At 40.5% G+C, this 27439-nt stretch overlaps 1 protein-coding gene across 2 annotated transcripts in view; it reads left to right on the plus strand.

The window, feature by feature from the left end:
• Positions 1-27439, plus strand: part of lrp2a (low density lipoprotein receptor-related protein 2a) — a 393751-nt gene that overhangs the window by 133831 nt on the left and 232481 nt on the right. For both annotated transcript variants that reach the window (XM_059966386.1, XM_059966387.1), the window contains exons 25-33: positions 4882-5093; positions 7907-8091; positions 10155-10383; positions 10480-10657; positions 13107-13235; positions 17061-17224; positions 20952-21095; positions 23379-23488; positions 25869-26046. In XM_059966386.1, coding sequence (XP_059822369.1) covers positions 4882-5093; positions 7907-8091; positions 10155-10383; positions 10480-10657; positions 13107-13235; positions 17061-17224; positions 20952-21095; positions 23379-23488; positions 25869-26046 — 1529 coding nt within the window. The remainder of the gene's footprint in view (positions 1-4881; positions 5094-7906; positions 8092-10154; positions 10384-10479; positions 10658-13106; positions 13236-17060; positions 17225-20951; positions 21096-23378; positions 23489-25868; positions 26047-27439) is intronic.

Consider the following 27439-nt stretch of genomic DNA (forward strand, 5'->3'; position numbering starts at 1 on the left):
GTGTAACACTTACCCAACAGGCTGGTATATGTCTAGGGGAAAAGGAGATCCAGCCACACACCAACCCCACCTCCCGTACACGTAGGTGCTATGGGAATCAAGTTTATGCTGCGCACACACACACACCATATCAAACTCACACCAGATACCGTTATGGAATACACTTTAAAGATTTTAGTAAAACTAGAAGAGTACTATGCAATACAATATATATGAAGGAAAAGAAAATAAAGTAAAAGGCGCCAACTTATCAAAGTTCAGTCAGTTTAGTGCACATCGTTGGAGCTCAACCATCGAACCATTCGACCCCTCGTCACTTCCCTCCGACCTCCACGTCTTCGCACCTGGGACCTCCCTGGTGGTCAACCGAGTAGTGCAGCACACGTCCACCTTCCTCGGCGTCTTCTTCCCAACTCCCCTGAAAAGACCGCGAAACCCCCGCTCCCAGACACACAAGACGAAATAGCATTCCCCATTGGCCAACAAATGAATACAATCCCGATATCAGCAAGCCTGAAGCTAAACAACTGCGAGAGAAAGCACTTATCATACAAAGAAGCATTCCTACTCTTAACAAAACAAAGAAGCCATTTTGATTAACATACACAGTACATTGTACATTAGTGACTTTGTTGCCATGCCACCTGGCAATCATAATCATCATAATAAATCTTTGCCATCAATACAAAGCTTCAATGTTGGACCAGTTGTTAAGAACAAGCACTTTAATGAACTGAAAAGCCATCTCATTCTGAGCTAACCTGCTCATTTCTACATAGTGGCCATTAGTGAACTCTTGTGGTAATGTTTCCTCTATTTAAATCATGTTATTGGAATGTAATTTTCTATCCACAGTTATTGCCTATTTGTCTACCAAGTAGCCTGTGCTAATCCATTAAGAATGGATGATCTTTTGCTTCTATCACTGCCAAACCAAACTAATATGTTCAACTGGGGCAGAAGATTTTAAAAAACATTATTATTCAGTTTGCCTGCTATCAACACTTTCTTGCGTATCAATGCTTTAAGCCAGGACCCCTACCATTAGCCGAGGGGTCTGTGCACGCCAGGTTGAGAACCCCTGCTTTAAACTAAGGAGAAAAGATTGCACAATCTATTTTATGAAGAAGTATTTTATCTACATTTTCAGTCTCCAGTTTACAATCTATATAATCTCCTTCCTTCTACTGCAAATAATAATTTCTTTGTATGGTAAGGCCTGCATGATTCTGAAATCCTGTTAATTTCCATGGATACCATCTGACCTGCTGAGTTTCTCCAGCATTTTTGTATGTTTTGCTCTCAATTTCCTGCATCTGCAGAATCTCTTCTGTTTTTTACTGCTTGTTAGTATCAGAATATGTAGGAAATTATAGAGTTCAGAACTTAGTTTCAACAAGATTTTAAATTAATAAAATTTAGGTCAGGAAATCTGCAAGTAAATTATCTCTCTGAAATGTTGTTACACACTTGTCTAGGACCTCTTCTACTACCCTTGCCATTATTCATGGGGTTGAAGAGAAGTCCTATATGTAACAGCACCAGTTAGATAACCAGCTGATAGTATTGAGAAGGTAGAAATAGCCAGAATATTTGCAGATTTTTGGTCACTTTGAATTTGACATTTAACGTTTTGAAAGCAGGAATGCTGTTGTAATCCACACTTAAGTTAGGTAGCCCATACCAGAATTGACGCAAGTATATTCTGAGTACTTCTAGTTTAACTGAAGTGACGTCATTAGCCCACCATTGGCATTTGCATATCTGGAATATAATTGAGATATGTAATTCCAACAGGGTCTCTTTAGACTGCTCAGTTCTGAGCTCAGATTAGATCAGGGATTCCCAGTCTGGGATCCATGCACCCTTGGTTAATGGTAACACCCATGGCATAAAAAAGGTTGGGAGCCCCGGCTTAGATCCATCATAATGTAATGTGGCACCTTGTCAGAAAGATACAGCTATCCTGTAGCTTGGGTTGGCCCATATATCTACTTATCTTTTAGGATAAATTATATCAAGAGAACTGGTATGATTCCCACATTCCAGTTATCTTAGCAATGCATTTTTTCATCATCTTTCTAATTGATTTTTCCTCAATATTAAGCCCTTTTTTTGGTATATATTCTACTCTTAGGGTGGTTGAGTCTAGAACCTGTGAAGGGGGCCATCATTATCAGATCATTCTGGGGGGGCACGGTAGCGTAGTGGTTGCCACAACACTTCACAGGCAACCTGGGTTCAATTCCCGCTGCTGGTTGTCAGGAGTCTGTTCTCCCCGTGATTGCGGGTTTCCTCACACCGTCCAAAGACATACCAGTTGGTAGGTTAACTGGCCATTGTAAGTTGTCCCGTGGTTAGGTTAGGGATAATCGGGTATCTCCCGGGTTGCTGGGGTGGCATATCTCGAAGAGCCAGAAGGGCCTGTGCCGTGCTCTATCGCTAAATAAATTTAAGTAAGTAAATTTCTGGACAAGCATTTGAATTGAAAAAAATCATAGAAGGCTATAGATCTAATGCAGTGAACCAAGATTAGAATTTATTTTATTGTTTTTATTTATTGAGAAACAGTACTGAGCAGGTCTTTCCGGCCTTCAAGCTGTGCTGCCCAGCAAACCCACAATTTAATCCTAGCCTAATTATGAGACAATTTGCAATGACCAATCAACCTCCCAACTGGTACGTCTTTGGACTGTGGGAGGAAATCCCCTGGTCACAGACAGGACATACAAACTCCTTACAGGCAGCGGCTGGAATTGAACCAGGGTCGCTCGCCCGTGCTATAAAGCGATGTGCTAACCATTACACTACCATGTTGCCCCATTGATGGGATCAGGAGTTGGCAGGGATGTAGGGTCTGTATCTTCATGACTCAATGACTTTGCCTATGCATTTGTAATTTTTTTTGACAGTTATTTCCAATTAATAATGTGGAAAATATCTGCATGACATGTTTGACCAACAATATACAGTAAAGTTGAAAAACTGGAAATCTGAAGTAAAGTTTGTAAATGTTAGAAGCACTGAGCAGGTCAGGTAGCATTGATGGAGAGAGAGAAGCAGAGTTAACGTGTCAGTTCTCAGTCCTTTGTCTGACAAAGTAAGACTCTGTCATAGCACTAGTGCTCTTCTCAGTGTGTCGAGGAGATCTCTACCTGTGACCTCAGCTGTTTTCCTTTCCATGGATGCTGCCTGGCCTGCTGTTTTATTTTCAGATTTCCAGCTTCTTCAGTTTTTGATCTTCATTCTCTTTTCAATCTTCCTTGCTGCATACATCACTAGCCTCCCAAAGAAGTGGAACTAGCCTGCTATTTGATCTTGTCATCTCAACCACCGAACCCAGATCAGCTCAACCTCCACCTCCACGGACTTACAAAATGCAGACAGTTTTGCTCACCTAAAAGTGATGATTGAGTACAGCAGATCTCACTCCTTACAAGCAAGATCCACAACATCGACATAAAAAATTCTGCAGATGGGATGCTGGAAATCCAGAGCAACACACACAAAATGCTGGAGGAACCGAGCAGGCCAGGCAGCATCTATGGAAATGCATAAACATTTGACATTTCAAGCTGAGACCCTTCTTCAGGACTAGAAAGGAAGGGGGAAGATGCTGGAGTAAAAATATCAGAGGAGGGGAAGGAAGATAGCTAGAAGGTGATAGGTGAAGTCAGGTGGGTAGGAAAGATAAAAGACTGGAGAGGCAGGAATCTGATAGGAGAGGAGAGTGGATGATGGGAGAAAGGGGAGGAGGAGGGGACCCATGGGGAAGTGATAGGCAGGTGAAAAGAGGTAAGAGGCCAGAGTGGGAAATAGAAGTGGGGAGTGGGTAGGTAGGAAAGAATTTTTAATCAAAAGGAAAAATCGAAGCTACCCAGACAGAATATAAGGTGCTGCTCGTCCACCCTGAGGGTAACCTCATCTTGGCACCACAGGAAGCCATACAGTGGCATGGGATGGAAATGGGAATCGGAATTAAAATGTTTGGCTAGTGGGAAACAGCACTTTTGCTGGACAGAGCGTGAGTGTTCATCAAAGCGCTGACCCTGTTTACCACAGGTGTCACCAACGTAGAGGAGGCAACATCAGGAGAACTGGATCCACAACACGATCTTAACTTTGGAACCAATCACAGTGAAGGTAGATATCAATGACAAAATTTATCACTGCCTTCAGTGTACCTGCACAGCCTTGTTTGAAAACCAAGACCTCAGACCAGGCAGCATGCTCAAAATTCCCAGCCTTCTATGACCCAAGAAGTCTGAACTGGCTCTTGATGGTGATGCTGGATTGAGTAGCTGATGGCTCGTTATTGGAGAATGATCATTCATGCCAGTATAGTAAAATGTTCTGTCAGCATCAATGTCTTTCCTAAGCTCACATCATCAGCATCAACTATAAGTTCAACCTCAACCATCTCTACCAGCTGAACAAAATTGTCTGCACACCACCAAAAATAAGTACTCAAATCCGATCTCCACCCTGGCAAGAACTTTCCTCTTTGAAGAGCTATTATTTGCTGTTTGATGAGGTCCCTTGGTCTTAACTCCTTAAATGCTGAAGTTAAAACTCAACATCAGGGGAGACACCGAGCACCTTAGATCCCTGCAAAAAAACCATTTGAAAACTGTTCACCAACTGTGGAATGAACATGGAACTCCAAGCCCAAGCCAGAGTCTGTAGTTCTGACAAAGGACTCTTCAACTATTTTGAAATGAAATAGAATTAGATTAAAAGCATGTCATCCTCAACTCCATTGGGTTGGCTAAGATGTAAATGTAAATTGCTAAGCCATAATTAGTAAGTTCTTAATGAATTTCTTAGTAAATTCTTGTTGTTTTGAAATCAAAACAATTAACATGCTGATTTTCTATCTAGATTCAACACATGTTCAGTTAATGGTGGCAAGTCGCGGTCATCTGGTTTCTGAAACCATCGATGTACGGCCACTTACCATTCAAAGTGTGATCCGTGATGGAAGAAATATTGTTGCAATTGATTTTGATTCTAAGACTGGTCGAATTTATTGGTCAGACGTAACTGAGGACAAGGTTTGGAGTGCTTTTCAAAATGGAACAGATCGAAAAATTGTAAGTATATTTCTGTTCTCTGGTAGAACAAAGTGATTTCAAACAAGTTGCTTACTTTATCCATTATGGTGGTCTAACATGATAATGCAGATAAAGGGCTTAGATGGCCAACAATTGTAACATGTTTGGTTTTAAATATGAAGTAGCCCTGCATAGGTTACGTAGCTGTTTTTGTGAAAGGTTTGCAGGCAACACCGCTCTTTTGTACATGAAACTCAAGACATAGTTCACAGTGCTGTTTAAATATAAATTTTACTCAAAGGTCTTGTATCATGTGATAGGAAGGGATAGGATTTGTTTGGGATAGGATTAAGGCATTCAGTATATATTCTGCAGATGCTTCAGGTAAAAAGACCAGAAGAGTCCATTGAGTCTGCTCTGCCATTCCATCTTAGCTAATTTATTTTTCCCCTCAACCCCATTCCCCTGCCTTCTATCTGTAACCTTTAATGCCCTTGTAAGTCAAGAATCCATCAATCTCTACTTTAAATATATTCATCGATTGGTCTCCACAGTCACCTGTGACAAGGAATTCCATAGATTCACTACCCTCTGGCTAAACAAATTCCTTCTCATTTCCATTGCAAAAGAACGTACCTCAATTCTGAGGCAGTGTCCTCTGGTCTTAGACTCCTCCACCATGGGAAACATCCTCTCCACATCCACTCTCTCGAGGCCTTTCACCATTCAATGGATTTCAATGAGGACACCCCTTATTCTTTTGAATATAGGATGTGCCTGAGTAAGTGAAGCGTGAATGGAGGAATGAACATTGTGGAAGAGTATTCAAAGCATCCAAGGCATTAAACTGGCCTGCAGAGTCTCAGCTAGGCTTGAGCTTTGCTTAAAGAATCCTAAAGCAGAAGTCAACCCCTTGGGTAAGACCAGCAGTAAGCAAGTAGTGCAGATTTTTATATGTGAATCACCGTTGTACACTTTTTCATGTAGATGCCTGTGTCCTCCACAAGGCAGCTTGGTGACGTAGTGGTTGGCACAACGCTTTACAAAGCTAGTGACCTGGGTTCAATTCTTGATTTTGTCTGTAAGGAATTTGTACATTCTCTCCCTGACCTCATGGGTTTCCACCGGGCGCTCGGGTTTTCTCCACAGACCAAGGATGTACTGGTTGGTAGGTTAATTGGTCATTGTAAGTTGTCTTATGATCAGGCTAGTATAAATCAGGGGGTTGCTGGACAGCACAGCTCAAAAGACCGGGCAGGCCTATTTCACACTGCATCTCAAAAAAAATCCTACACGTGGAAGTATTACATCTATCTTATGGAACCTTTTTAATGGTATGCTAAGTTCCTAATGGCATTTAGGAAATAGGACTTCCAATGAAATTTTATCATCCGATACAGAAAACATTGCAATAGAAAGGTTCTGTAATAATTGTTTTTTGACAGAAAATCTAGACATTTAATTCATACCACTTCTGAAACTAAAATTCACAAAAACTCCATGATTATTCCACAAAGAATCTATGATTATCCTTCACCTCTAAAATGTTCAAAACCAATTCTGGGAATTATGCTTTCATGAGTAAAAATAAGAATGGGTTAGAAGTGTGACTTTGATAACTGGTACTGAATAATTACCATGGTATTGACCACCACTGTACTCCCTTCTTGTTATTCAGTGCCAACCATGGAACCAAATATTGGGAAGGGACTACCATGGATGTGAGATACTAAATCTTCTATTTATTGCCTTATTTCATTATGTTCAAAATTATGGCCTACAACTTTCTCAGGAGTTGCAGAAGTGCATTGAATAGTGTACCAACATTTTTTTGCAGCTGTTGACTAGCTATATAAAATATAAAATTTGAAAGGACCCAAGGCCCAAGATGATTGATCACTGGTTAGGGGAGGGCTGAACAGTTTAGTGAGGATGGCATTTGGCAATTGCTGTGTGACAAGGGGATTGGTGAATGTATATATTCATAAAGACCTAAAGACCATATATATATGTGTATATATATATATGTGTGTGTGTGTGTGTGTATGTGTATATATATATATATATATATATATATATATATATATACATACATACACATACATATATAAAACAGATGAATATATGCACATCCTCTCCGTGACCTACAGAATAAGCAGTGGAGCCCCCTTTCAAACAGACTCATTCAGCTCCACTGTCACAAGGATCATTACAGAAAATCTTTCTTACTAAATGCAATAAACACATACAACAGTTTGTCTCTGAGCAACAGGAGAACACACATTATAGTAGAATAGTCTGTTTTATTATTTTGTACATTATTATTGCACAGAATTGCCCATTATTGCACATTGGTATATTATTGTATATATTATTCAGTGCTTTGTATTATTACATATTATTATTATTATTATTATTATTATTATTATTATTATTATTATTATTATTATTTATTATTATATTTATTATTATTATTATATTTATTATTATTGCTAAGTGTGTTTTTAAATGTTGCTACTATAATGAATAATTTCCCACTCGGGATTAATCAAGCATTTATTGCTATTATTTCCACACTGATTTAAAAGTCTGCATGCGAGGTCTGTAACATGTACAAGGCCACATAATAAAAATAAAAATCTAGAAAGGATTTCGCATTTGATGTTAGGAAGAATGTGGAATGAGTATTCTGGACTTTACAAATCATGCACAAATCCCTGATTTTCATTCACAGTTCATATTTCATAGAAATTGGAATATACTGTATACAAAAAAAAGTGGTATTATTTGCTCTAATTTCTGTTTTTTTCTATGAGGCTTCATCACAAATGTTTCAATCTCTTTGCCAACAGATATTTGATAGTGGAGTGACTGTCACTGAAAATATAGCTGTGGACTGGATTGGTCGCAATCTATATTGGGTGGACTACATTCTTCAAACAATTGAAGTATCAAAGCTGGATGGCAGCCACAGAACTGTCTTAGTTGGTGATAATATAACAAATCCAAGAGGTCTGGTTTTGGATCCTAGAGATGAGTACGACAAAACTTAAATTCAATGTGTTTTTAAAATTTGCATGATCTGCATGTTGGGGTGGAAGGGGTATTGAAAAATATTCTGCAGCTCTTGTTTTACTGCTAGTCCTGTGACAATGTCTTCAAAGTACAAAGTTCAAAATTCGAAGTGCATGTATGTCACAATATACAACCCTGATGTCTAATTTCTTGTGGACATACTCAGTGAATCTGTAGGATAATAACCATAACAGTATCAATGAAAGACCACCCAACTAGAATGCAGAAGACAACAAATTGTGCAAATAGAAAAAGGAAGTAGGACTATTCTTGACAAATTTTTCTACAGAAGTGGTTTGCTATTGCCTTCTTCTGGCAGTGTATTTACAAGACAGGTGACCCCAACCATTATCAATAGTCTTCAGAGATTGTCTGCCTGGTGTCAGTGATCACATAACCAGGGCTTGTGATATGCACCAGCTGCTCTTATGACTATCCACAACCTGTTTCCATATTCATGTCACCATGGTCTGGGTGGGGGGAGACAGTGACGGCTAAGCAGGTGCTGTTCCTTGCCCAAGGGTGACCTGCAGGCTAGTGGAGAGAAGGAGCACCTTGCATCTCCTTTGGTAGAGATGTGTCTCCACCCCAGCACTCACAATAGCTACCAATATCACTAAAAATGTGTAGCTGCAATGTACTTCATCTGTTATGCTGTTTTCTGTTTTCCATTGCTTTTCACTTTCTACTACTTTGTGTTTGGAGACATCTGTATCTCGGTGAATGTGACAATATCAAATCAATTAACAATTTAATAATAATAACGTATAAGAATAGGGCGGTACAGTAGCTTGGTTAGCATAAAGCTTTACATTTTCAGGCTACCCAGGTTCAATTCCCGCTACTCCCTGTCAGGAGTTTTTATGTTCTCCCCGTGACCAATGCCACTGTGGGTTTCCTCCAGCAGCTCCAGTGTACTCCCACAGTTCAGAGATGTAGCAGTTGGCTGGTTAATTGGTCATTATAAATTGTCCTGTGATTAGGCTAGTGTCAAATAGGTGGGTTGCTGGGCAGTGTGGCTCGAAGGCCCATAAAACCCTATTCCAAGCTGTATCTCAAATAAGTAAATATTGGTTTGATCTGCTCTGGGCCATTCTATTTGTACTTACACAATAGGTATTTGGAGAAATACCTGTGTACTAAAAATACCTTAAAGCTTTTAAGATTGTTTAATCTATACTAGCATTTATCAGCAACCTTGGGTGTTAAGTTTTAATTATTTCAGTTCAAACTTTTACACTGGATCTTGTGGATTCATGTGTCTCAACTAAGTGACCTCAGTCAGTCCTTAGCTTGATCGTATTTCGTAATACTTTGGAAATGAGTGATAAGGAGAAAAACAAACATGGTGACCTGCTCATTTGAAACTATATTTCAAAAGAGTTAAATATTGTTTAACTTGTGATCCAGTTTCCCCATTCTGTGAAATAAACAAAGTTGTTAAGCATCGAAAAGCCGTCATGATAACTGATGTTGGAATCCACTGTTTTTAAACAGGTTTTATAAGATATTAGTTGAATTAATATGACTAAGGTCATAGTTTAATCATAATATATACTTTTTAAACAAACTTACGCATTTTTCACAGTACATAGTGATTTGTCCCCACTTACATGCAGGAAGAGGTATAGCAATTACATACAGGTTATCACCTTTCTCGATTTTCATTGACTAAGTGTTAACACTTTTCTCACATGATGTAATTCTGCAACTATTGATTGGTTTATTCTTTTCTAAGGACCTTCTGTTAACTGAACTATAAAGGTAACAGGATTATAAAGATTTTTCAGGGGTGCCATCTTTTCATTGTCATCTTCTTGTCTTCTGTTTTGCTTCTCAGCTACTCAATTAGTTTGCCTAGTATTTGTATGTTTGTTTAAACGTTAAAATAAATGATCATTAAGACTCCTTGCTCTTCTTGACCCTCGGATGAACCCTAAGGATCAGAAAATAACTGAGATCCAGCACTGCTGATTGTCCTGGGGATCTTTAAGTGGGTTTATTAATTTGATTTTTACCTTGCAGTATCCATCTAATGTTCTGGACAGATTGGGGAAGAAATCCACGAATAGAAAAAGCCAGCATGGATGGCACAATGCGAACTGTTCTGATAAGCAACAAGATCTACTGGCCCAATGGTTTAAGTATTGATTATCCAACTAAACTACTTTACTTTGCTGATGCATATTTGGATTTTATTGAATACTGTGACTATGATGGAAATAACAGGAGACAAATTTTGGCAAGTGACTTAGTAAGTGAAAGATTAGATCACCTGTTTATTTTTAGAAATAGCTGAATGCATTCTATAGGAAGTATGTATTTAATATCATAACACTCTCTTTTGTAGATATTGAGACACCCACATGCCTTAACCATTTTTGAAGATTTTGTGTATTGGACTGATCGGCATTCCAACCGTGTTGTTGGAGTAAATAAGTGGCATGGAAGGAATCAGACTGTGATGATCAGTAATATTGTACAACCCCTTGGAATTGCTGCCGTTCATTCTGTAAGGCAACCTCCTGGTATGTCAAAAGTATTAGTTCTTTCATTTGTTATGTGCCACGTCATATGCTGGAGGTAATCAGGGTATTTCCATGATCATAATTGTTCTTGGCAAATTCTACAGAAGTTGTTTGCCATTGTCTTCTGGGCAGTATCTTTACAAAATGGGTGACCTTTCCCTATCAATACCCTTCAGATTGTCTGCCTGGCGTCAGTGGTCACAGAACAAGGACTTGCAGGACTTGCTGCTCTTATGACCATCCACCACCTGCTCCCATGGCTTCCTGTGACCCTGATTGGTGGTGGGGGGTGGGTGGGTGGGCTAAGCAGGTGCTACACCTTGCCCAAGGGTGACCTGCAGGCTTGCAGAGGGAAGGAGATCTGTCACCCTAATATTTTACTTACTGGGTCTCTTAGCTTCTAGTGGAGCTAAGGCCATGGATGACCTTTCGTTTCCATCGACCTCTGAAAGCAATTGTATGGTTGGAGTTCATCAATGTTTCTTCAAACCTTTGCATTCATTGTGCAGGGGATTGGCCTATACAGCTTCACCAGAGCCCTGTTAGCCTTCCTTACCCATTTCCCCCTCTCACGACAGGGACGTAGGATTGCACTTTGAGAGACCTAATAATAGTGCTTGTTTAATAACTGAAACGTCAAATGGTAAGTGCCACAATGTTTGTACAATTCAAAATTGATAACACTTTAGGACAATGGAGCTTGTGAGCATTTACTCAGCAAGTAAAGTTTAATGGTAAATTGAACTCAGAAAATTCCCCTCCTCCTCCGGTTTTAAACTTGTATGGGAGAGCGAGGATATAATTGATCAAAGTTACAGAGAGGTAGTCACCCCGCAGTTGCAGGAGGTGAGTAGCTGGGTGACTGTCAGGAGAAATGGAAATCAGCAGTTAGAGCAGAGCACCCCATGGCCATTCCCCTCAAAACTAAGTATACCGCTTTGGATACTTTTGTGGGGGATGACCTCAAGGGAGAATGCCACGGTGACTGGGTTACAGGCACTTTGCATGGGTCTGTGGTGCAGAAGGGAAAGAGAGAGAAGAAGGGAGTGACAGTGATAGGGGACTCGTTAGTGAAGGGAACAGACAGGAGATTCTGTGAATGTGAATAGGACACATGGATAAAATGTTGCCTCCCAGGTATGTAATAGCGGGAAGAAAGGTCCCGATGATCTTCTCAGCTGACCTCACTATCCACTGCAGGGTCTTGCAATCCGAGACGGTGCAATTCCCAAACCAGGCAGTGAAGCAGCTGCTCAGGATGCTCTCGATACATCCTCTGTAGAATGTAGTGAGAATGCGGGGGTGGGAGATGGACTTTCTTCAGCCTTCGCAGAAAGTAGAGATGCTGCTGGGATTTCTTGGCTATGGAGCTGGTGTTGAGGGACCAGGTGAAATTCTCCACCAGGTGGACACCAAGAAATTTGGTGCTCTTAATGACCCAGGAATCTGAGATGCAGAAGGACTTGGGAGTCCTTGTGCAGAATATCTCAAAGGTTAACTTGCAGGTTGAGTCAGTGGTGAGGAAGGCAAATGCCAGGTTAGCATTGATTTCAAGAGGTCTAGAATACAAGAGCAAGGATGTGATGCTGAGGCTTTATAAGTCACTGGTGAGGTCTCACCTTGAGTATTGTGAACAGTTTTGGGCTCTTCATCTTAGAAAAGATGTGTTTGTATTGGAGAGGGTCCAGAGGAGGTTCACAAGCACGATTCCAGGAATGAAAGAGCTATCATATGAGGAATGTTTGATGGCTCTGGTTCTGTACTTGCTGAGATTTAGAAAGATGGGGGGGGAATGACATTATTGAAACCTTTTGAATGTTGAAAGGCCTAAACAGAGTAGATGTGGAAAGGATGTTTCCAGTGGTGGGAGAATCCAGGACAAGAGGGCACAGCCTCAGGAGAGAGTGGTGCCCTTTCAAAATAGAGATGTGGATAACCTTCTTTAGCCAAAGGGAGGTGAATTTGTGGAATTTGTTGCCATATGCAGCTGTGGAGGGCAGGTCGTTGGGTGTATTTAAGGCAGACATTGATAGGTTCTTGATTGGACATGGCATCAAAGGTTACGGGAAGAAGGCCAGGAACTGGGGTTATGGAGGAAATAGAAAAAAAAGAATGATTGAATGGCAGAGCAGAATCAATGGGCTTCAAGGCACAATTCTGCTTCTATGTCTTATGGTATAAACAGAATTTGCTTACTATTTTTGTGATAGGAAAAGAATATGCAAATATCTTCTGCATGGATTACATCCAAGCTTACAGCAACAATAGTGTAAAGTTGGCATCATCAGTCATGCTACGATGCAAGTATTTTCTAGTTCTGAATTCTGTATTAAATGAAAATGACTTAAAAATGTTTCCAGTCATTTTTGTACACTATTTTGCTTAACTAGTCTTGCTGACAATAGTGATTTCTACTTAATTATGGATATTCGTATATTTTGTGTTGTAGCCTGGAATCCATGTCTCTCAAACCCCTGCAGCCATTTGTGCCTCCTGTCTGCATCACCACCGAAAGGGTATTCCTGTGTCTGCCCTTCAGGCTGGAAACTGATGTCTGATATGGAGCATTGTAATAAAGGTGTGATAATGTTACTTGTTACTTCTCGTCATAACTTGCTCTCCTTTAGTAATGAATCCCTAGTTGTGCTGCAGAAATAAATAATTCAGATTCTCAAGTTATAGAATGACTTGTAGATGTGCATTACCAGGAGAAAAATATGTAATCAGAATCAGGTTTTGTATCACAGGCATACGTCATGAAGTTTGTTAATGCTGTGGCAGAAGTACAATGATAAATAGAGAAAATAACTGAATTACAATAAGTATATATATGTTTATTAAATAGTTAAGGTAATTAGTGCAAAAAACAGAAATTTAAAAAGTTTTATATAAGATTTTATTTGAAATTATCAATGAATGTGAACAATTATCTCAATTTGTTATTAAATTGCTACATATAATTGCATATAAGTGTTAAAGAAATGAAGAAAATTTAGTTATTTTAGAGTGCAGTAGATTTGTCCTATATGTTTTGGGGGAATATTTTCAGAGCTTATCTTGGTATGTTTTTGTGATGAGACTGATTTTGCAGGTATTTAATGGTAGACAAAATCACTGATACACTCAAATTTTATCGTGGCTTCCACTCTTACTCTGAAATTATTAATGCTCTGCTGAAATTTAAAGTGCTCTCTAGCGATGGCCTCCATTGGTCAGGATTGACCATGGATGTTGCATGCAAGCTGTCTAGGTATGCAAAATAGGCCAGTACAATACAGAAAGCAAGCTGTTGCCCATATAGCAACTCCCCCTCTCCTTGCATCTGATGAACACAAAGGGTCGGCAGAGACGAATACATTTTGGTACCAGCAGCGTCACAGGATTTACCAGTCAGTGTTGAATTCAACGTAGCACTACCTTAGAGACTCCGGCTCTGGATTTTTTCCTCAGGCTTCACTCCTGAAGTCTTCCCCTGAGGTTTGAGATCAAAGTTTTTCTTCTCAGAGATGAGCTGCCAAACTCGACTGATGAACCCCACCTGCTTGAAGTGACTGGTTGTAAGGCACCAATAACCCACCTTTGCACCTTCTGCTGTCTGTAGAAACAGTTCCACCAGGCTTAGTAGCTGTACCACATGTGAAGGCCAGGAGCTGGACTTGGCTGTCAGAGACTATTTGAGACACATGCCATTGGGAGCATTTAATGGGTAGTGGAAACTTATCCCTTCTATGCACAGCTATACCCACAGCTATAACAACCTCAAGGAAACAATTCACCTTTACAATGACATTAATGCAGTATTTTTCTTCTAATTTTTTTTTCCTGCTCCTCATGGCCTTCAAGGATATGTTGTCATTGGAGAGTGTCCAGAGGAGGTTCTGAAGGATGATGCTGAGAATGAAAGGGTTGACATATGAGGGGCATTTGGGCCTGTACTCATTGGTATTTAGAAGAATGTGGGGGAATCTCATTGAAACCTTCTGAATGTTGAAAGGACTGGATAAGGTGGATGTGGAGAGGATGTTTCCTATGGTGGGGGTATCCAGAACTGGAGGGCACAGCCTGAAAATTGAAGGGTGACCTTTTAGAACAAAGGTAAGCAAGAATTTTTTTAGCCAGAGAGTAATGAATCTGTGGAATGCTATGCTACAGACTGCGGTGGAGGTCAAGTCTGTGGGTATATTTAAGGTGGAAGTTGATGGTTTTCTGATCAGTCAGGGCATCAAAGGATATGACAAGAATGCAGATTTATGGGGTTGAGTGGGATCCAGGATCAGCCATGATTGAATGGTAGAGCAGACTTGATGGGCTGAATGTCCTAATTCTGCCCCTATGTCTTATGGCCTTCTCATTATGATGAAGGTATACCAAAAAAAAATAAAACAAGTATGTTTTATTTTGTCAATTATCTGCATTTTAATTGCTCTAGGAGTGATGCAGCTGGAGTACACTGAACAACCAGGAAATGCTATAACAACAGACTGAAATGATAGGAGCTCTATTCCAATATGTTCTACATTCCACGTCCATATCTGATGTCCAGTGAAAGCTCTGGGTGGTGAACCTCTCAAAGGCGGGTGTATCATACAATATAGATTCTACACTATGGTTATGTGCTCTTTGATTGATATATGTTGCCACTGTTGGGTTGTGGATCTCAGACTGAATTTTTGAGAGCACTGTCACAAATTTCTAAAACATTGTGATCTTACAGTTCTGTGCAAACATCTTAGATACATATACAGTATATGGCTATGGTGCCTAAGACTTTTGCACAGTACTGTAATTTGGTTAAAATGGGAAGGTGGTTGGGAAACAGAAATAAGAGTACTTAGCTTTGATATAACTCGTAGTACTGAGTGTAGTTTTTTAACTGGAAGACCATAATATACACTCCTATATAAAAGTCTTAGGCTAGGGTGCCCAAGAATTTTGTACAGTACTGTAATAATTTTATGTATTGCACTGTACTGCTGCCACAAAAGAAACCAAATTTCATGACATATGTGAGTGATGATAATCTGTTTCTTATGTGTGTCTCTATTGTGGACTGAGAGTGGGAAGGGAGCAGGGAGAGGGGAGGGAGTGGGAAGAACCAGAGAGACATTATGCAATTGTTTGGAATCAAATGACTTTGCCTGATTTCTCAGGGCTGGGTGTGTCTGTACCCGTGCCAGACGACTACACCATTCCCAACATCCTTTGTTCCTGTCAGATTTATAACCTCACTCTCCGCTGCACATTGACAAATACAGTACTGTGCAAAAGTCTTAGGCACCCTAGCTGAATGATGCAGCTGCACTGCTGCATGGATGAGGGATAGATACCACAGATGCGTTTAAATGAAATGCAGGGTCAAAGTAATTTTGTAAGACGTCATGCAGCTGGACAGTGTTAGATGCAATTTGTTTTTGTTTTCAGTGATGATCAGACTAAATTTTTTTTAATTGTTTTGAGATGAAGTGTGAAGGATGCTCACACACAAGATGCTGTAGGAACTAGCAGCTGAAGTAGCATCAATAGAGGGGAATAAACACTGACATTTTGAACTGGAACCCTGCATCAGGATTTATTTTCTCCATAGATACTGTCTGATCTGCTGCGTTCCTCCAGCAGTTTATGAGTGTTGCTCTGGATTTCCAACATCTACAGAATGTTTTGTGTTTATGAAGGAGAGTCAGCTCAGTTTTGTACAAGTGCACACATAACAACTGCTGGAGATGCTGGAGGAATTCAGCAGGTCAGGCAGCATGTATAGAAAAGAGTAAAAGGTCGACATGTCGGGCCAAGCCCCTTCATCAGGACTGAGAGGGAAGGGGCAGTATTCCTGAATTAAAAGGTGGGGTGGGGGGAGAGGCTAGCTGGAAGATGATTAGTGAAGAAGGTGGGTAGGAAAGGTCAAGGGCTGGAGAGGAAAGAATCTGATCGGAGGGGAGAGAGGACCATTGGAGAAAGGGAAGGGAGAGGGGACCCATGGGAAGTAATTTGTAGGTGAGAAGTAGAAAAGGTCAGACTGGGGAATAGAAATGGGGTGAGTATTTTTTGTTTGCCAGAAGGAGAAGTCGATAATCATGGCATCAGCTTGGAGAGGACCCAGACAGAATACAAGATGTTGCTCCTCTAGCCTGAGGGTGGTGTGCACCCTCGTCCCTGAGGTAGTTGCTGATGGGTGGTCCTAGTTTGTTTTCACACTTATTTATTGCAAAAGGAGGACATTTCTACTGCAGCATCAGCTTAATCATGTTCTTACTGAAAACTGGTGCAGTTTGCAGTGTGGGGCGGGTCTAGATTGCTGAACTCTGCTTCAACTTTGTTTAGCTCTTGTCGACTTTGGTACAAATTCAGGTTTTGTTAAGATTCTGAAATATCCACCAACATTTGAACTTTCTTTCATCCTCCTCAGATGAAGAACCTTTCCTAATTGTTGTGAGAAACAACATCATCTTTGGCATTTCCCTGAACCCTGATGACAAAACCAGTGATGCCATGGTTCCAATAGCAGGAGTTCAGAATGGTTTTGATGTTGACTTTGATGAAGACAATATGATGTATTGGGTCGAGCATCCAGTAAGTACAAGTATAGGATTCCTGTCTGAATCTGAAACAAACTTAAAGTTGGAAAGCAATGACAAATGAGTAACATCGAACATTCTCATTGCATTACCAGTTTACGTTTGCTAAATAGGCTCCATGCTCTTCACTGTTCCGGGTGAGCTGAGGCCAAATCAACTATCGTTAACTGAGGGTTCAGTCAAATTACCATTTTACTAGGCCTTGCCATTTCAGCTCAGAGGCACCCAAACAGGATCTAACTGGAAAATGATATCTTCCTCAGAGGAGCACAAGGTGCACGTCAAGCACCAAATTACAAGAATGCAATCTTTTTCTCCCACAGTGGTGCAGCTGCTGCCTCACAGTTCCAGCAGCCTGAGTCAATTCTGACGTTCGACATTGTCACAAAGTGCTGGGAGAACTCCTGGAAATGAACCATATACTCCTCCCCACCTCTTTCCCTTTATTCCACACTCCACTGGCCTCTCCGATCAGATTCCATCATCTTCAGCCCTTTGTCACTTCTTCCTCTCACCTCCTGGCTTTTGACATCAATCCCACCTCCCCCCTTCACCCCTCCCTCAGCACCTTTCACTTGTCACCTGACACTCTTGCTGTTGCCCTTCCCTCCACCATTTTGTATTTGCTCTCTCCCCTCTTTCCAGGTAAAAGGTCTCGACCCAAAACTACTCCCAACCGTTTCCTTCTGTAGACACTGCCTGACCACTTAGATCCTCCAGGTTTCCAGCGTCTATGATCTCAAGCCTGGAGTTACGGTGGGCTTCCTAACACCAAGTAGATTTCCTCCAACTTCCCAAAAATGTGTGGGTTGTTGGGTTAATTAGCACTGTGTACAGACCACCTACCTACAGGAAAGGTTGAAGGAGTACAGAGAAAATTTACAGAGATATTGCCGGGACTGGAGGACCTGAGTTATCAGGAAAGATTGAATAGGTTAGAATTTTATTCCCTAGAATGTAGAATATTGAGGGGACATTTGATAGAGGTATACAAAAGTTATGAGGGTTATAGATAGGGTAAATGCAAGCAGGCTTTTTCCATGGAGCAACACACACAAAATGCTGGAGGAACTCAGCAGGCCAGGCAGCATCTATGGAGAAGAGTAATCAGTTGGCGTTTTGGGCTGAGACCCTTCATAGGATTGGAGAAAACAAGATGAGGAGTCAGAGTAAGAAGGTGAGGGGAGGAGAGGAAGAAGCACAAGATGATAGGTGAAATTGGAGGGGTGGTGGAAGAGTGAAGTAAAGAGCTGGGAAATCAATCAGTGAAAGAGATAAAGGGCCATGGAGGGGGAAGCTGGTAGGAGAGGACTGAAGGCCGTGGAAGAAAGTAAAGGGGAGGAACACCAGATGTAGGCCATGGACAGGCAAGGAGATAAGGTGAGAGAGGGAAATGGGAATGGGGAATGGTGAAGGAGAGAGAGGCAGCATTACCGGATGTTCGAGGAATTGATGTACATGCCATCAGGTTGCGTGCTACCCAGTTGCTCCTCCAACCTAAGTGTGCCTCATCATGACAGTAGAGGAGGCCATGGACTGACATGTTGGAATGGGAATGGGAAGTGGAATTAAACTTGATGGCATGAACATCAATTTCTCGAATGTTTGGTAATGCCCCCACCCCTTCACCATTCCCCATTCCCATTTCCCTCTCTCACCTTATCTCCTTACCTCACTCTGGTGCTCCTCCCCCTTCCTTTTTCCTTCCATGGTCTTCTGTCCTCTCCTATCAGATACCCCCTTCTCCAGCACTGTATCACTTTCAACAATCAACTTTCCAGCTCTTTACTTCACCCCTCCCCCCCAGTTTCACCTATATCCTTGTGTTTCTTTCTCCCCTCCCTCCACCTTCTAACTCCAACTCCTCATCTTTTCTCCCCCAACCCTGATGAAGGGTCTGGGCCCGAAACATTGACTGCATTCTTCCCTATCGATGGCTCCTGGGCTGCTGAGTTCCTTCAGCATTTTGTGTGTGTGTTGCTCGGATTTCCAGCATCTGCAGATTTTTTGTTTGTAATTCCACTGTGGTTTGGTGGGACTACAATTAGAGGTCATGGGTTAAGGGTGAAAGTTGAAATGTTTAAGGAGGACATGTGAGGAATCATCTTCATTGGGAGGGTGGTGAGAGTGTGGAATGAGCTGCCAGTGCAAGTGGTAGGTGCCATTTCGATTGCAATGTTTAAGAGAACTTGGATAGGGACTGTACATGGATGGGAGGGCTATGGAGGGCTCTGGTCTTGGTACAGGTCAATGAGAGTAGGCAGTTTAAATGGTCAGCACAGACTAGATGGGCTGAAGGGCCTGTTTCTAATTTTTAATGACTATGACTCTAAATCTAATTAGGCTAATACTATCTTCTTTGAGCACAACACTGAAAATAAATTGCAGTGGCATCTAGAAGAGATACAATAATTAAAGATGCGCCTTGTTTGGAAGAGCTTAATTACCTTACAGTTATGCATAGCCCCCACTTATGCAGTGCGAAGCAAATTTTACAAAGTCTAGCATTGACTGAAAGAGTTAGTAATCCTAAAAAGTAGTCACAAATAACTGATAGACCTGAATCTTTCCGATATGTCTGATCATGGCCTCCTCTTGTGCAAGCTGAGGCCAGCCTTGTGTTCCTTCTGGCTACTCTCCAATCTGATGTTATGAATGTCAATTTCTCCTTCCATTGAACAAAACTCCACCACCCCACACCCTTCCCCTATTCCCTACTCTGACCTTTTACTTATTCTCTCCTACTATACTTCCCCCGGGTCCCTCCTCCTACCCTTACTCCCATGGCCCACTCTCCTCTCCTATCAAATTCTTTCTTCTCCAGCCTTTTATCTTTCCGACCCACTGGGCTTCACCAATCAGCTTCTAGCTATCTCCCTTCCCCTCCCCCTGTCTTTTTATTCTGGCTTCTTCCTCCTTCCTTTCCCCACCAGAAGAAGGGTCTCAGAACAAAACATCGACCAGATTTTCCATACTTGCGGCCTCCCTGACCTGCTGAATTCCTCATGAATTTTGTTTGTTTTGCCTTGATGCACTTGTACAAATCTGAACTGAATCTCCTTCATAAACATAATGGATTCTGTAGATGTTGGAATTCCAGAGCAACACACACAAAATGTTGGAGGAACTCAGCAGATCAGGCAGCATCTGTACAGAGGAATAAATCCTGATTAAGGGTCTTGGCCCAATACGTTGACTGTTTGTGTTTTTCCATAGGTGTTGCCTGACCTGTTGAGCTTCTCGAGCATTTTGTGTGTGTTGCTTTTATTTACAGACAGACAGACATACTTTATTGATCCCGAGGGAAATTAGCTTTCGTTACAGTCGCACCAACCAAGAATAGTGTAGAAATATAGCAATATAAAACCATAAATAATTAAATAGTAATAAGTAAATTATGCCAAGTTAGAAAAGTAAGAAAACTAGTCAGAGTGGCTGTAACAGGCTGCATGCACGGCCGGCGCACGTGCACTGGGCTTCTTACTATTATTTCTTTCTTTCTTGTGCTTGTGCAGTTTGTTGTCTTTTGCACACTGATTGAACGGCAAAATTCGTATGGTCTTTCATTGATTCTGTTATAGTTATTATTCTGTTGTAGATTTATTGAGTATGCCTGCAAGGAAGTGCATCTCAGGGTTGTATATGGTGACATATATCTATTTGAAAATACACTTACTTTGAGGCTGTGCAGATTTTCCTTTCTCTGATTTATGTGTCTTTAGGGAGAGATTCACCGTGTGAAGTTAGATGGGACCAATAGGACAGTGTTTGCCCCAGCTTCCATCATTGGCTCCCCTATGGGTTTGGCTTTTGACTGGATTTCCATGAACCTTTACTATACCAACTCTGACCAACAGTCCATTGAGGTTAGTATGCTTAAATGGGTTTGAATTCACATAGTGCTAAATGTTAATTTTCTTTTTCTAAAGATTTTTTATATAATCACAAATGCATAAATTATAGATTTTAAATTCCAAAATTTCATTATAATAATTTTGAAATATAACTAAATCCAACCTACCTGTTGATATGCAAATTGGATTATTATATTACTGTAGACTGGGCGTTCACAACCTGTGGTCCATGGACCCCTCAGTTAATGATAAGGTTCCATGGCATAAAAAAGGTTGGGAACCTGTGGTGTAAACAGTTAATTTTTATACCATTATGATTCTGGTGCTCCTTTAGGAAATGTTTGATTTGAAGCTTAACATTTGACTGTAAGTTGTCTCTTTCACAAATGTGATTTGATAACATTTAAAAATGATGGTTCTTATTTTGACTCTTAGCAATATACACTTTACTAGCCGCTTCATTAGGTACAGTAGTGGAACCTGGCGTGGCCTTCAGCTACTGTAGCCCATCCACTTCAAGGCTCGTCATGTGTATTCAGAGATGTTCTTCTGCACACCACTTTTGTAACGTGGCTGTTTGAGTTACTGTCACCTTCCTGTCAGGTTGAAGCAGTTTGGCCATTCTCCTCTGACCTCTCTCATTTTCACCATTTTCACCCACAGATCTGCCACTCACTGAATGTTTTTTTTTGTTTCTTGTACCATTCTCTGTAAACTCTAGAGACTGTTGTGCATGAAAATCCCAGTAGATCAGCAGTTTCTGAGATACTCAAACCACCCCGTCTGGCACCACCAATCATTCCATGGTCAAAGTCACTTAGATTTTTTTGTTCCCCATTCTGGTGTTTGGTTTTAACAACAACTGAACCTCTTGATCATGTCTGCATGCTTCTCTGCGTTGAGTTGCTGCTATGTGATTGGCTGATTAGATATTTGCGTTAACAAGCAGATCTGTCTAATATGGCCACAGAGCCATTGAAAGAAGGCCCACTATGATTCTGATTCAGTTTATTGTCATTTAGAAACCACAAATGCAATGCAGTTAAAAAATGAGACAACATTCCCCCAGAATGATACCACAAAAGCATATGACATAACAGACTACACCAGAAAATCCACATAACGTTTGGCAATCCCCAATCCAGAGTCCGGAGAGGCTGCTGCGTATTAATATCACGCTACCGTCTAGCGCGTGCCCCGGAAAAGAGCTCCAAATCCACCAGACAAAAAACAAGACAATAAACTAAAGCTGCAAGACTTGCACAAAACCACATATTTACAACATACAGTTACAACAATGCGAACAATAGCATAATTGATAAAAAAAAAACAGACAATGGGCACAGTAAAAATAGTCCAAGATGTTAATGGACTGTAATTATAAAAGAAATCATCACAGATGAATAGTCAAATAAATGAAAATTTTGCTTAGTATGATTGGAAATAAGCCTCATTTGCATTGCTAAACAAAACTCTAAACAGCTGATTGAATTGTGGCATTGGACACAACAAATCTAGCAGTGTTTTCTTCATGCCAGCATGTAACCCTTCTTCCTGCTCACCTTCCCTTTCATTTAAACAGGATAATCCAACCTTTAATTTCCTTTCCCATTTCCAACTGTTTCTCGACTGATTTGATTTTTTTTTTCTTCTCAACTAAATTAAAATCATGAAAAACATTGGTCAGTGGGATGATTATAATATAGCTCTAGAAAAGGGGTTCCCAACCTGGGTTCCATGGACTCCCTGCTTTATGTCCATGGCATAAAAAAAGTTGGGAACACCTGTTGTAGAATTATTTCAATTTTCTTATAAGTACTTTTAGTAACTATAAGTGTACTACACTATTCTTGCTCATGGTGTTCTAGAGTTTGGATTTCAATTCTAGCACCGTCTGTAAGGAGTCTCTCTGGAATATGTGGATTTTGTATCGGTGCTTGGTTTCCTCCCACAGTCCAAAGATAAACTGGGAAGATTAATTGGTCATTGAAAAGTGTCCCGAGATTAAGTAAGAGTTAATTGGGTTTTTGATTGGGACAGTGTGGCTCGAAGGGCCAAAGGGCCTACTCTGTGCTGTATTGCTTAATAAATAAATAAAATGTTTTGTGCTATATTCAATGTACATTAAAAATACAATATAAAATGGCAGAGGGAATATTTTATTACCGAGCTGCTGCGGGACATGGGGACATGGGTTCTAATATTCTTTTGAAGCATTAGCATTATGATACAAAAGTAGACTTGTTGTAATTATTTGTTGTGTGTGTTTTCCTGTAATAATTTCTTTCCTTTCAGGTGATTAAAGTGCAAGGTGATGTCAAGTACAAGAAAACAATACTGACCAACAATGGGCAAAGGAATGGTGTTGGGTCACCTGTTGGTATTGTGGTGAATCCAGCTAAAGGGTGAGTGAATGTTTAATTTTTGTACAAATTAAAATGTACTGTTTGAAAATTCAAAACTTTTGTTTTCGTATAGTGCAAAATATTTGAATGTTAACATGTGGCATCACTTGTTTTGCTCCTAAAAAAATAACAAAGAAAATTAATCAGGCAGCGCGGTAGCGTAGCAGTTAGCACGGTACTATTACAGCTCAGGGCGTTCCAGAACTCAATTCTGCTGCTGATCTGTACGTCTTTCCCATGGAATGCATGGGTTTTCACCAGGTCCTTCAGTTACCTCCCACAATCCAAAGACGTACCAGGTAATTGCTCATTGTAAGTTGTCCCGTGATCAGGTTAGGGTTAATTGGGTTTGACAGGGATGGCGTGGTTCGAAGTGCTGGAAGGGCCTACACTGCACTGTATTGCTAAATAAATCAGTATGATGGGGGAAGAGACTGTTGAGACATGACCTCTATCTATCCATACATGAAAACACTTAACTCCTGTGTTCAAACCATGTAAATGGACTGAAAAGCATGGCAAACCAATCACATGTACTTCACTGCAGTCTTACTAATCAGAATTTGGTGTCACGTCACAAAAGAAGTTAGGTAGGTGAGTTTTATCTAAAGAAGACGAGGAAGATATTGGAAGTATCTGAAATGATTTCTAAGGGGAAGGAGAAGTGGGAACCAGACAAAGTGAAACAGAATTTTCTTGACCTCAGTAGCTTGGCAACTGATGGCAGAGTGGTTAAATGCAGACACTATCATGAGGCCAGAATTTGTAGGAAGAATTAGGGAGATCTCACACACACACAAAGAGAATCCAGTATCGTCAGGTTTGTTTTACATAACAATATACAGCCTAATGAAAGAATTCACTTCAGTCACATCATAAGTATACTATCTCCAACAAAAATCTACCATTTCCAGACATGGAAACCCCTAGTTTCATGTTAATAGTCAATTCTTCTCATTGAAAAGAATATCAGTATTGATACCTACTTAACTATTCAAGATATTCAAGATTCAGGTTGTTTAACGTAATTTCCTGTACACAAGTATAAAGGAAAATAAAATAATTGTAACTCCATATCCAATGATGCACAAAAAAACATGGTAAGATACAGAACACAATGAAGAAACCACACTATAAATATAAATACACAAAATAGCTTATTCTGTACATTGATTATATGTCCAGAAAATCCTGCACTTGGCACAGGAGTTTTTGTATATAAGGTGACTCTGACAGAAACTGATGAAGTAGTGGTATTGGGGGGGGGGGAATGTGGACCCCCCCACTGTTTGGGGAAAGTCACTGTTTTTTGATAATATGGTAGTCCAGGCATGGATGCTACGTAGCCTCCTCCCTAATGGGAGTGGGACAAACAGTTCATGAACTGGGTGAGCGGGATCTTTGATGTTACTGCCCTTTTCTGGCCTCTTTCTGTATGTATGTCCAGTGATACACTGGGAAGTTTTGACTACCCATTGTAGAGCCTTCTTGTCCCCCACTGTACATTTTCCATACCATGCAGTGATGCAGAATGTCAGGATGTTCTCTACTATATTATCTGCAGAAGAATGTGAGTATAGATGTGCATTCTCCACTTTTTTCAGATGCCCAGAAAATAGATCTCATTAAAAACACCCAATGAGATAGAGCAATAAAATGCATATATCTTTTAAATAATTGTGCAGATTTGTGTTTGCTTCAGCATCAACCTTTACAAACTAACAAATTAAACTTTATATCAGGGATTCCCAACCTTTTTGATGCCATGTGTCAATACCATTAAGCAAGAGGTCCATGGAGCCCAGGTTGGGAACCCCTGGTGTATATACTCAGGTATATTTATTTTGATATGCGTAGTTGCAATAGAAGTGATTAATTTGACTTTGTTAATATGTACAGTAACAGATCTTTTATAGTGAAAATAGTCATTAGTTTTCATCCAAACAAGCCAAGAAAGACATTGACAGGATCTAAAATCATGCTGCCAAGATTGCTTCTTCATTCCTGCTTAAATCTATGACCCTTTGATTCTGGAACGGGTTAGAAAACAGCAGAAAGCCCTCTTGCTTTAATCAGGATTTCCACACACATGGGTCAATGTGGACATCCTGAGTTGTTAGTGTTTCAGCACACCTCTCCAGTCTATACTGCTTGTGGCACTTTGTATCTCATTCAGAGGAAATAATTGAGTCAGCACGAATTTAATCTATTTATAAATTGGTGCCAGGGCAAAATCTACAATTTGTTACAATGGTCTTGTTTTTGTGACACAGTAAAACTTCAACAATCTAATTGAATGTTTGTGTGTTGAAATTGTCCATTTTCTAATTGATGATAGAATATACATAGTATCTGAGAATGGTGTACAAAATATTTTCAGGAAGTTATACTGGACTGACCAAGGTACAGAGAATGGAGTCCCTGCAAAGATTGCCAGTGCCAATATGGATGGTTCCAATGCGAGAGTCCTCTTCACGAATAACCTGGATCACGTTGAGTTTATCACGATTGACATCAAGGAACGGAAGCTGTACTGGTCCATTTCTAGTACGGGTGTGGTATGTATCCTCCATCTGAAATACACACATTTAGAATAAGTATATTGGTCATAAGATTTCAAAAGAATATCTGCATCTATTTCCAGGTATATACGAAATCAGTAGTAACATAATAAAGCATAAACAGCTTCTTTCTTGGTGCCTTTGTACTATATCTCAAATGGTTTCAATGAAACAAAAAGACATTACCTCAAAGCCATCTTGATTCTATTAGTTCTGGGGGGGTATGGGGGGGATAAAAGGTTTAGGTTAAGCAATTATAATAATGTTTCCTGATTCTTCTGTATTTTAGGCATGGAACAATAACAATATGACTGCAACTATATTTAGCAGGAGGCTGACTAGAGTCACACACCACTGAAGCTGTTGACCAAGATGCCCATCCAACCTTGTTCCATCTGCCCATGTTTGCTTCATGTTCCTCTAAACCAAGGGTTCCCTACCTGGGGTCCACAGCCCACTTGCTTAATGGTATTGGTCCATGGCATAAAAATGATTGGGAACCCCTGTCCTAAACTCTTTTGATCCATGTGCTGTACCTATCCAACTGTCTTTTAAAGGTTGTTATTGGCCCTGCACAACTACTTCCTCTGAGAGCTTATTCCATATACATACCCCCTCTGTGTAATTTCAGAAATGCCTCTCAAGTTCCTATTTAACTGTTTCTCTCTCACCTCTGCCCTCCTGTTCTCGATTCCCCAACCCTGGAATAATGGCTGAGTGCATTCATCTTATCTGTACCCCTCATGAGTGTAAATGCCTCCATATCAGGGGTTCCCAACCAGGGGTCCACAGATCCTTTGGTTACTGGTAAGGCTACATGGCATAAAGCAGGCTGGGAGCTCCTGCTTTATAAGATCAGTTCTCAGTTTCCTGCGCTCCAAGGAAGACAGTTCCAGCCTGTCCAGCAGCTCCTTACAAGTCAAAGTTCAAACTAAATTTATTCTCAAATTACATATATTCTCAAATCACCATATACAAATTGGAGATTCATTTTCTACTAGGCATAATCAACGAGTCCAATAACCATCATAGAATCAATGAAAGACTGCACCAACTTGGGTGGCATTCAACCAGTTTGCAAAAGACTTAAAGGGAAGTTACACGCTGAGATTGCAGTGAGGTTAATTCAGAAGACATATAGAATCATAAATTTATGGAAAAATATAGCACAGAAACAGGCCCTTTGGCCCATCTAATCCACCTAGTACTGTTCACCTGCACCCAGACCATAACCCATAACCCATAACCCATAACCCATAACCCATAACCCTACCATCCACAAATCTGCACCCAGACCATAACCCATAACCCATAACCCATAACCCATAACCCTACCATCCATGTACATATCTAAATTAATCTTAAACATTGAAATTAAGCTCAATGTACC

The sequence above is a fragment of the Hypanus sabinus genome, chromosome 4 (assembly GCF_030144855.1).
Source record: "Hypanus sabinus isolate sHypSab1 chromosome 4, sHypSab1.hap1, whole genome shotgun sequence".
NCBI lineage: Eukaryota > Metazoa > Chordata > Chondrichthyes > Myliobatiformes > Dasyatidae > Hypanus > Hypanus sabinus.